General features: G+C 45.3%; 1 protein-coding gene across 3 annotated transcripts; it reads left to right on the top strand.

The window, feature by feature from the left end:
• The first annotated feature begins 30 nt into the window (after positions 1-30).
• zgc:153012 (TSC22 domain family protein 4) lies at positions 31-8,918 on the top strand. 3 transcript variants are annotated; one of them, XM_017486615.3, is made up of 4 exons: positions 35-2,060; positions 2,145-2,305; positions 6,587-6,638; positions 7,674-8,918. In XM_017486615.3, exons 1-4 carry the CDS (start codon positions 1,341-1,343, stop codon positions 7,812-7,814), a joined length of 1,074 nt encoding a protein of 357 aa, XP_017342104.1. In that variant the 5' UTR covers positions 35-1,340; the 3' UTR covers positions 7,815-8,918. The 3 variants fall into 3 exon arrangements, with proteins under 3 accessions (XP_053542423.1, XP_017342104.1, XP_053542422.1); XM_053686448.1 differs by lacking the exon at positions 6,587-6,638 and having other exon boundaries at positions 31-2,060; positions 7,674-7,816; XM_053686447.1 differs by lacking the exons at positions 35-2,060; positions 2,145-2,305 and adding an exon at positions 2,312-6,148.
• Positions 8,919-12,012: the final 3,094 nt, after the last annotated feature.

Below are 12,012 nucleotides of genomic sequence, written 5' to 3' on the forward strand. Positions count from 1 at the left end.
GATGGAGGCTGCACCAACTGCGCGCGTGCCAATCGCACCCTGAGCACTAGGGGCGGAACTTCCGGGTTGAGGCAAGAAAAACAGAAAAAAGCCTGAATAAAAAGTTGTCAGTAGTTTTGGACACTGCGGGAGTTTAGTGCGGTGACAGGACTTTAATTATAAACACACACACACAGCACGCGGGTTTACAGTCTCGCGCTTACGCACTGATTCGACTGTGACTCGGTTCGAGGAAGAAACTTCGGAGGAACCTGGATGTGTTGCTGGGTGGATTGTGGAGAGAACAGGAGAACGTGACGGATTCGGATGTGGAGAACTTTTTACTGAAGACAGTGTGCACGAGCTCATCTTCACACAATACGGTTTGACTTTTAACTCTGCCGCATCAGAGGAACCGCAGAACCTCTTTTCTCCACGCGCTTCAGCTTCACAGCCTCTCTCTCTCACACACACACACACACACACTCACTCACTCACTCACACACACACACACACACACACACACACAGAGCTTTCTCCTTCTCCTCTGACTTTATTCAAACGTTGTGCATGGGAGCGAGCGCGTGCGTGCGTGGTGTGTGTGTGTGTGTGTGTCTGTGAGTGTGCAGAGGTCCCGCACTACTCTATCAATGAGAACATTTCTATCGAGCACACTAAAGCGCTCTTCAGTTCGTCCCATAACGGTTCCCCTGTAACAGAGGGCTTCCCCTTCCAGAAGAACATTCAAACAGAACCTCTTCAGAACATTAGAACCTTCGGAAGAACCCTGGTTTTATAAAGCGCGTCTCCTATTGGTCTGTATTTTAGGTGTTGCTCCGTTTGCTATAAATATGATCTAACTGTTTTATTAATGCAGCACGATCTATTTTAGGAAGATCCACATGGACAGTGAGTGAGTGTGTGTACACACACACACACACACACACACACACACACACACACACTGCGAGACCCTGTTATTAACCCGCATATTGTGTGTTTGTAGTGCTCATGTTAACACACTAATCATGAGGAAGTGGTGAATATTAGGTGACAGCACGCACTCTGACCCGAACTAGTGTATATAAACACTCGCTACACAAACAGTGTTGTGGAGTGTAAATAAATCTGTGTGTGTGTGTGTGTGTGTGTGTGTGTTTAAATCACTTTGTTAAATCATCATAAAAACCCCTGAAGCCTTTTGACTCTTCAAACTTCCTGTTTATAATAATTTGTTAATAACAAAGTTCCGAGTTTCAGGCTTTGGCAGGGTGTGTGTGTGTGAGTGAGAGAGCGAGATCAGGATGTGACTGAAGGCCACACAGATATAGATAGATACACACACACACACGTGGTGAAGGATGAGTGGTGGTAAAAAACGCAGTGGTTTCCAGATCACCAGCGTCACCTCGGATGTGGGAGAAAGCTCCGCCTCTAAAATCCCGGTCGAAAAGGATGTTAACGATTCGCTTCCGTCGCTTTGTGACGGGCCTTGGAAAGACTCCACCCACTCCAGAGATCAGACCACACCCTCATCTACTTTACTCAATGGTCCTGCCTTTCTTCACACATTGAGCTCCACCCTTCTGACGCAGCAGAGCTCCAGCCAACCAGCGACTCCGGTTACCATGCGCAAACAGCGCTCTCTGGATCAGGCTGTTAGTGTGGCTGGAGCCTCACGGTTCCGGGTGGTGCGCCTGGGCCAGGGATTGGGCGAGCCGTACAAACGTGGACGCTGGACCTGCGTGGACGTGATGGAGCGGGAACCGGAGCTCCACGGGGTACGTCGTGTGTTGGACAGCATGAGACACGCCCACTCACTGGAATCTTTAGAGACAGTAGGACTGGGCGGGCCTGAGGGAGAGGGCGGAGTCACGCTGAAGTCTCTAAAAGAGTTACGGGCAAGTCACATGGTACTCTCGCAGGGCTCCGCCCACCTGATGGTACACAGCGGCCCACCATCACCCACCCACACTGAGCATCAGACACACCTCTTGTCACCCCCAGTGCACACACCCAACACACCGCGCACCCGCAAGATACCCCCACCTCTGCACCTCAACATGGGCGGGGCAAACAAAGTAAGGGCAACACACACACACACACACATATACACACTTCCACCTTTAAAAATGACTGAAGTGTTTGTTTGTTTTTCCCGATAGCTCCGTGCTACACGCTCCCAGCCGACCTCTCCCAGCCCCCCCGTGACTCGAGATGGTTCGTTCCACCCGTCACTTCTGCCAATTCAGACCCCCTCAGCGCTTGCTCTGGCTCAGTCCATGTTTGGAGTGGGCGGGGCCTTCGGGCTGGTCAGCGATGAAAGGTAAAGCTCATTACTCAGTGTATCATTTCATATCCAGTGACCATGAACTCACATGATTAACCTAAGGAAATCCAGCTAATCACACGCCCTCATAGGAGAACAACAGCCTCTTTTAGCCCCGCCCCTCCAGTACCATTTGTTCCTCTGCTTCCAAAACAAAGTTCCAGTTTACTGATACTGAAGGTTCTCCTACACTCTGCAGTTACACTATTAATAGAACTCAGTCCAGCCCGGTCTGTGACTGGGTCTACGGTTAGTTCCTCTGGGAACCAGTGAAGGTTCTGTGTAGAACCCAACAACAGAAATGTAGGACTGTATTAAGAACTCTCAAGGAACCATTTTGTTCTGAGAGAGAGTTCTATCCCGAACCTTAAAACCTGATCACAAAGTCATGATCTGTGCACACAACATAGAGTGCTCATTTGTTTTGGCACCTCTTATAGCTGAACAATGTCACTGTGAGATGACATGAGGGTTCAAGCACAGTGAGTAAATCGTCTCCCTCACAGACAGAGCCAAAATTATTGGCACCCCCACACTTCATACTTGATGAACCTTCCTGTCTCTCTCTATGGTCTGTGTTTACAATCTCACACACTTATAGCACAACATTTTAAATAAATAGTTATTACTGTTATTAGTGTGTGTTCAGTCACACACACACACACTCTCTCTCACACTCACTCACACAGACAGGCCATTAGTGTAAGGCCACACCCTGGAGTGTTTCAGACTCCACCGCACATGTGCAGACCTGTTACACCAGTGTGAGCTTTACACTCACCTGTGTGTGTGTGTGTGTGTGTGTGTGTGTGTGTATGTGTGTTTGTGTGTGTATGTATATATGAAAGAGAGAGAGAGAGAGAGAGAGAGAGAGAGAGCATGAGCAGGGGGGGTAGGTATTTGGCCAGACTGTGTGACAGGCGTCAGACTGGTGTGAAGCTCTAATGGCCACCAGCAGTGTGATCTAAATATAGACAAGTTCTAACAGCACAGAGAGAGAGAGTGAGAGTTTGGCACAGACAGTAATAACTCAGTGTACAGAGAACAGACCTGTCCGTAACTTCAAACATAACACCATCTTGCTCTCTCTCTCTCTCTCTTAGACACACTCACTATCATCCAGAATACATACATTCACATGTAGAAATGGAAGGCACTATTTTGAGCTCAGTGCAGTGTTGTATGAGATTTTTGTGCAGGAAATAAACGAGTGTGTGTGTGTGTGTGTGTGTGTGTGTGTGTGTGTGAGTATGTGTGTGGGGTGTAGAGGGAACATGTAGTAACTCCGCTAATTCACACTAGCTGTATCTAGAAAATTTATCAATACCTTCTGACCAATCAGATTCCAGAATTGATCAGGTACCGATGTGAAGGGACGGAGATCAGGTGTGTGATTATATTCTGTTTTTAAAAAAGAAAAGAACAGGAAAAAACTGCGTCGTTGTTTTTACAGTCATTTCAGCCAATCAGTAAGACGATCACTGGTGTTTTTGCTTTCAGACCACTGTGTGTGTGTGTGTGTGTGTGTGTGTGTGTGTGTGTGTGTGTGTGTGTGTGTGTGTGTGAGTTTGAGTGTGTGGATTATAATGTTATACTGGAGTTGGTGGAATAGAGGCTGTATTCATAAGGAAAGAGGGAGGAGAGTGTGTGTGTGTGTGTGTGTGTGTGTGTGTGTGTGTGTGTGTGTGTGTGTAAAGATGGCAGTGTTTTTTTATAGTCTTCACCTCTTTATATAAAAGTGATGTAATGTATCACGATTACAGACACCACTCGACTGACAGAATTATGGGCGGGGCTTAGACATGGCCAAATTAAAGGACTATTGTAACTCTGCGTGTGTGTGTGTGCGTGTGTGTGTGGGCAGTGGAATGCTAGGAGACTCATACGTATTGCACGTGGAGCCGCCTCTCCTGATTGGTGGAGACGGAGAGTGGGAGGAGAATGGAATGAAAGAGTGCCAGTGTTGGCCTATCACAGTTGAGGCCTGTTGAGATTGTGTGTGTGTGTGTGTGTGTGTGTGTGTGACTACTATAATGTCCTTTCAGTAGCACATGGAGAAAGGGAGACAGGGATGCGTGTCGGAGTTTATTAGGGATTAGGGGATTATGTGAGGATTACCGGAGCGTGCAGAGCGGGAGTACAGTGGGAATGGTGGGATTAAAGTCACGGTGTGGGTTTACGGGAGTCTGGGGAGGAAGGAAGGTCATGTGATGAAGATTTACGGTACGCTGATCTCTGCAATCAGATGAAGCTTAAAGAGAAGGAGGAGCAACGAACACAAGTCCAAAGTTTTGGAATAAATTATGATGTAATGAATTTCTGGTCCAGGATCCGGATGACAGAGTGTGTGTTTGTCCGGCACTCGTTTGATGACATCATCTAATTTTTCCAGAACCTTCAGCAGGATAGGAGCTGAATACCTCAACAAACAATTTTGGATTTTCCTCTCTCTTTCTCGCTCTCTTTCTTTCTCACTCTCTGCTCGGATTGTGATTTCGTCCCTCGTTTCCGCTTGTCTCACACCACACAACACGGCGACTCTGGAGATTGCAATCGCTCTCTGAACTTCCTGTTGATGTAACTTCCTGTTGCCTGTGTGTGTGACTGTGTGTGACTGCTGTTTCGGGTCATGTTTGGTAGCGTTAGAAAGATGGTGTCCGCATTCGAGACAAGAAAACAGCCCTGTCCTCCCCCTCCAACCCACTCTTCTCTCTCTTCCTCCATCCAAAACCCCTCCCCCAAACAGAGCCCACCCCCTTCCACCACACCCTCTCCAGTTATAAAAACACTCCCCTGTCTGTCCACCACACCTGAGCCCCACCCCTCTCACACCTCAGGACAAGCCCCCTCCACTCGCACAATTTTGCATCCTGTAATGAGTGTGACTTGCCATGATGGAGAAAGAGAGAGGCAGGATGTTGTGTTGAGAGGAGGTGGACAAGGGCGGAGAATTCCACGTGTCAGGCTGCGTGACTCCTGGCCAATGGGAAAGCTGAACTGCTTTGAAAGGAACTTCCTCTCATTTGTCACAGTAGAAACCAAAGAACCAATCAGCTGCGGCAAATGTCCTCCTGAATTTGACAGAGGCAGACTGAGACCCATACGCTGCAAATCCACCTCAGTCACCGGGCTGAACACCATCTCCACCTCCTCCGCCGCAGGGCTCAGCGCCGCCTCCAGGCTCAATGCCACCTCCTCTGCCGCAGGGCTGAACGCCACCTCCTCCACCGCTGGGCTCAACGCCGCCTCCGGGTTCAACGCCGCCACCTCCGCCGCAGGGCTGAATGCCGCCTCCTCCGCCGCAGGGCTGAACGCCGCCTCCTCCGCCGCAGGGCTGAACGCCACCTCCGCCGCAGGGCTGAACGCCACCTCCACCTCCTCCACCTCCGGGCTCAACGCCACCTTCACCACAGAGCTCAACGCCAACTCCGCCGCAGGGCTCAACGCCAACTCCATTACAAGACCTAAATCCACCACAGGGACTAACATTAGCTCTTCTGCAAGCACTACTTTAAGTGTCACTAGAGGAGCTTACAGTCATTTGACTACAGAAACCAGCTCCAGGTTGACCCCAGGGGCTAGTGCTAATGCTAACGTTAACTCAGACAGTGAGCTGCTTTTGTCTCTTGGACGGCGAGGTCCAGGTCTTGTTGGTGGTGCTAATAAAAGTGCCTTCGAACCTCCTGGAGTTCCTGTGTATCCGAAACAGCTAGTTCTGGGTTCTACTACTGTAACCCAGAGTGGGGGGAGAGGCCAGGGAAAGGGGCAGGCATTCCAACCCCAATTAGGGCTCCGCCCCTCTGACTCCACCTTTTTCTCCCTGCTGCTGCTCTCACGCAGGTAAACAGGAGGATGTTCTCAGGGTTACTAAAGAACATTAGCATTTTCACCCTGTGGTACAGATTCAAAAACAGGGTTGTGTGTGTGTGTGTGAGAGAGAGAGAGAGAGAGAGAGAGAGAGCGCGAGAGCTTGATTTTCTATCAGGAATAAACACCAGTAATGTGAACCAAGTTCTGCCTACTACATTTCAGAACAATAACATCCTTGTCACACACAGCACTGATCTGTAATCTGTGTATATTACTGTGTGTGTGTGTGTGGGGGTGGGGGTGGGGGTGGGTGTATGCTTGTTTTGTATCACATTGAGCAGAAAGATTCAGGTTTTTATTTGTAAAATTATTCTTGGAAACAGTAATGGCATTATGTGGTTTTTAGTTTTTCAGAGGAGTGTGTAATGGTTTTTAAAAGTATGTGTGTGTGTGTAACTCTTCCTGTAGTGGCTCCAGTAACAGCATGATTGCCATAGACAACAAGATTGAGCAAGCCATGGTGAGTAAGACTGTGTGTGTGTGTGTGTGTGTGTGTGTGTGTGTGTGTGTGTTTGTGTGTGTGAGTGTGCATGCGTGTGCGTGTGTGTAACAGTAAAACCTCAGAGGAGTAACAATATGGTGCATTCAGATGAAAGTCGTATGACTTAACACAAGATAATCCTGTGAGAAAACTGTTGCTAGGCAATAAATATTTAACTAAACTCCGCCCCTCTGTCCTCATCCTATTGGCTAAAACCACACATACATCAATCAGCCATAACATTAAAACCACCTGCCTAATATTGTGTAGGTCCCCCTTTCATTGTACCGCCAAAACATCTCTGACCCGTCAAGGCACGGACTCCACAAGACCTCTGAAGGTGTGCTGTGGTATCTGACACCGAGACATTAGCAGCAGATCCTTTAAGGTGGGTCTCCGTGGACCGGACTTGTTTGTCCGGCACATCCCACAGACGCTCGATCGGACTGAGTTCTTGGGAATTTGGAGGCCGAGACAACACCTTCAACTCTTTTGTTCAGGAACAGTTTGAGGAACATGGCAATGTTTGCAGTGTGTCAGAGAGCATTATCCTGCTGAAAGAGGACATTGATAATTGTAGAAGTTTCGGTGGTGTACAGGGGGTCAGCATGGGTGCTCTGACCACTCTGCAGCTATGCAGCTCCATACACAGCAAGCTGTGATGCTCTGTGTGTTCTGACTCCTTTCTATCAGAACCAGTATTAACTGTTTCAGCGGTTTGTGCTACAGTAAATCTTCTGTGGGATCGGACCAGACGGACTAGCTTTCTCTCCTCACATGCATCACTGAGCACTGGGAGCCCATGACCCCCCCCCCCCCCCCCCCCCCCCCCATGGTAATGAGATAATCAACATTATTCACTTCACTGGTCAGTGGTTTTAATGTTATGGCTGATCATATTAATGGTGTTTTGCAGAGAGGAAATGAGGACGTCAACACTTCCCTCAGATTTGTTTGTAAATTATGGAGAAATTATGGCGTCAATTTACGGGGTGTGTGTGTGTGTGCGTGCAGGACCTGGTGAAGGCCCACCTGATGCTGGCGGTGAGAGAGGAGGTGGAGGTTCTGAGGGAGCAGATAAAGGAGCTAGCAGAGAGAAACGCTCAGCTCGAGAGAGAGAACTACATCCTTCGAGCTCTCAGGGAGAACCAGTGACATGCCCACACCCCAGTTCATCATGGGAAAGGGAGTGTTCAGCATCATGGGGAAATGATGAATCTGAATCTGGTCGGATCTGAAATCCGGTGGTCAGGAAGATCACAGGGTTTATGAGATGATAAACAGACAGAGGAGACGGGCAGACAGGTGAAGGAAAGAACTATCCAGTAGATAAATAGATTTGATGATTGAAAGAATTTAACAACAGACAAAAAATATATAAAGATTGTGTTTAGATTGTGGATGCAAAAGGATGTGACACACACACACAGTTATTGTAAACAGATTGACGCTAATTCATTAACAGTGTTAATATTAGTGACACTGAACTCTGTATGTTTATTTATGGGGTGTGTGTGTGTGTGAGAGAGAGAGAGAGATATGAGAGAGAGTGTGTGGGAGAGAGAGAGAGAGAGAGAGAGTGTGTGTGTGTGTGTGTGAGAGAGAGAGAGAGAGTGTGTGTGTGTGTGTGTGTGTATGAGGTGAACATTCAGCTTTGTTATAACAATAATGTTGTTGTGGTGGTTACTGTGGCGACTCCATGGTTCACCAGGGCTGTATGAGGAGGAGGATGATGTGTGTTTAACCATTTGAGTGTGATTTATTGGTGTGGGTCTGGGTGTGGGTGTGGGTGTGGTGTGATGTGATTAATGGACAGGTTACTGTATGAACACGAATGTAATGTCTGATGTAATAAATAATCTCACTGCTCATTTAATGATATTAAATTTTCTCTTGAAAAGCCTTTGATGAGCCACGTGACTGTTCCACATTTACATTTCATTTAAAAGAGATCGACTGATTGATTTTTTTTTTATTACCGATATTAGTGTTTATGCGCCCAATAACCGATACGCAGAACCAATATTTATTTATTGCTTGACTTCTGTTTTTGAAATAATAATAATAATAATAATAATAATAATAATAATACCACTGAACTGAACAAACCCTTTTATTTATAACTATTTTAAATTTCACTTCCTCCTCGCACCCAAAATAAAACAACTCTTTTTAAAACAACAGGAGTCTGAAAGAGTGTAAAAAATAAAGTGCAATGTTACTGAAGTGTCTTTTCTTCAAATAAAAGCATTGATTATGTGACTGAGTTCGTCTCTTAATTTCTTAGCGCCAAGCTGCTTAAACTACATATTAAGCGTTTATGTAACATCTCATTTGTACATTAATGGCCTTTATGTTAAATACAGTTTATTAATTAAAGCAAAGCAAGTGTACTTTACCTGTGCACACCATTGTTGACGCGTCTTTCCTCAGATTTAGTGCTGCAATCACGGTCCTGTGCGCAATTCTCAAAACGGCCACAAGAGGGCCATTTATTGGCGCATCCGATATTAGAAAACAGATATCTGATTATGGGAAAAGGCTTAAATATCGGGAAAAATACCAGTAGAATCAATTATCGGTCAATCTCAAAATTTTAGGAACTTTATCATCATCTACATCACTTCCATGAACGTTTGGGAGGCAGGGTCTAAAGGAGCGGAGTCTGGGAACCAACATGATACCAAAAAGCACTTTTCCAGCGTGACTTACGGAAGTGTTTTAAAGTCTCAATAAATACATCCTGATACTGGGACACAGACTCGGAATACAACTCTAACATTGCCAGTCTAAAAACTCTGTCTACAAAGATTTTTTAAATAAAGTGCTTCTTTAGTAACATTTTTCATGCTAGCGAATGACAAAGCGTCAGGCAGATGTTCAGTTTTAATGCAAGCAACATGTGAATTAAGATTTTCTCGGCAAATTAAACACTGTAAACCTGTAAAGCAACAAATTCAAACCACTGGCTCAAATGATTCCTCAGATGGAACAAGTGTTCCAAATGACGTATTTTACATTAGTGGGTTTTGCACGGTGTACCGATACTCCGGTAGTATTGCGATACTAAAGATTCAAAATACCAGCGATGACACGTTAAACAGTAGTATCGTCAATACCGTGACACTTCATTTAATCCAAATTTTTTACCCTAATCTTTCTTGTTTGAGAGTAGACGAGCTAAAATTTTGCTAACCGCTGTGTAGAAATACTAAAATTAACCGTGTTTGATGATAAGCGAGCTAACGTTCCCAATTTTATGATTTTTTCAGAGTTCATTTCCAAATTCAATTATTTATTCCTAATGTTGTGTTCATTCTTACTTCTCAGAGGACAATTTCCAGTCGCATGATTTCGTTGCTCTAGGGAACAACAGATGAAATATGAAGTAGATGAAATAGGAGTTACTGGTAATTGTGTGATTGTTCTTGAGTTTTTCCAACAGCCAGTTATTCATTCTCATTAATAAAGTATTCAGAGGAAAATTCAGTATGTCTGTTTTCATTTATATCGATGTATTTGTGTAAATTTGGTTCATTTTATAGATTTAAATTATGAATGAACACAATATTGCGTGGTATCGTGGTACTACAGCTGTATAGTATCGTAAGATATGTTTATGGTATCATGATGTATATATACACACTTACATTCTGCACTGTGTACTCTACTGTCATACTGTACTATGAAGTTTAGAAAGGTAATATCGTCTCAAATGGAACACTAGCGTTTTTTTACTAACCGTTTCCCAGTCGATGGCGCGATGTCATACACACGTAATACAACACCGCTAGCTTTAGCAGAAAACCCAGAGTCAATAACAATGACTTTATTCATTTTAGAGTTTATGTCAGCTTTACCTTTAATACCTTGATTCTGAGCAAATTTGTGCCAGCATCAGCCTCTTTTAGCCCCGCCCCTCTTTCGCTACGTAAGCAAAGCTGTGATCGTTGAGTGCATGAAGTGGCTAAATTCCACACGTTTTGTTTTTTTTGGTTGAATAAGTGCCTCATCCCAGTACTTGAAATGCACTTCTTCTTTTTGGAATTTTCAGTGTAAACACACTACTCACTGTTTACAAAATGGCTAGAGTATAACTATGTGATTTGGAACGCACCTCAATCCCATGGCGCATGTGGTCCGAGGTTTCTTCATTTCCCCCCTCACATCTTTACTTACTCCATGCAGTTATTCCCATTTACACAAAACTGTAAGAAAGTACAAAATATACAATAAATTTGTTTAAAAATTTGTAAAAACAGCTACAGTCATTAGAAAAGTTTTGTTTAATGTGACCATATACACCTGAGTACACCTGGGTGACACCACGACTCCAAAAGTGATGGCAAACATCTGAAGCCACAGAAACAAATGGTATGGGTGCATTGTTGTCACCTGCGACCTGAAACGTTGGTGTTTTTAATTCCCACAAATAATTCTCCCCAGAGGTGCAAGCACATCTCTGACTATGGATGCTGCTTTGGTTCGACCATGACTTTTTTTTTTTCAATCTCAGAATCTTACCAGGGGCGCATAGTGGCTTAGTGGTTAGCATGTTCGCCTCACACGGTCGGGGGTTCGATTCTCACCGTGGCCCCCTTGTGTGAAGAGTTTGCTGTGGGGGTTTCCTCTGGGTACTCCAGTTTCCTCCCCCAGTCCAAAGACATGCATGGTAGACTGATTGGCATGTCCAAAAGTGTCCGTAGTGTGTGTAGGGTAGTATGTGTAGGGTGTGTGAATGTGTATGTGAGTGTGCCCTGCGATGGATTGGCACCCTGTCCAGGGTGTACCCCGCCTGTGCCCGATGCTTCCTGGGATAGGTTCCAGGTTCCCCGTGACCCTGAAAATTATAAGCGGTATAGAAGATGGATGGATGGATGGAGAAGTTTACAAGAAAATTGATCCGAGCTAGTTCGCAAACCTCAGTCTTCTGATGAACCCTCGACCTTCTGATCAGTGACTCACATGTGATGGTCTCATCCATGAATATGTTGCTGTGCACTCTTTATTAAAACTACATTTTCTTTTCTTCACGTTCATGTTTTTCTTCAAAATCCGACTAAGATAATTTACCTATGTAGTTAGCGAAGGATTTCTAGAGCGTGACCGCAGGTGTGCCCAGTTTGAGTGAAAGCCGACACTTTGTTTGGCCCCGCCCCCTGGGACGACTGTTTCAGTTTATAACTTACCGAAATATTATCTTAGAAACACGAGAAAAACTTTTACTAAAACCTTAGTCTGTTCAGATTGTGCGGGACAAATGACTAAAACACCGCGCTTTACAACGCAACGCGGAAAGTCTGGTCTCATTAGCGCTGTGTTACTCCGGTGTAATTCCACACTGCACCACTAG

This window comes from Ictalurus punctatus, chromosome 15 (assembly GCF_001660625.3).
Source record: "Ictalurus punctatus breed USDA103 chromosome 15, Coco_2.0, whole genome shotgun sequence".
NCBI classification, from domain to species: domain Eukaryota; kingdom Metazoa; phylum Chordata; class Actinopteri; order Siluriformes; family Ictaluridae; genus Ictalurus; species Ictalurus punctatus.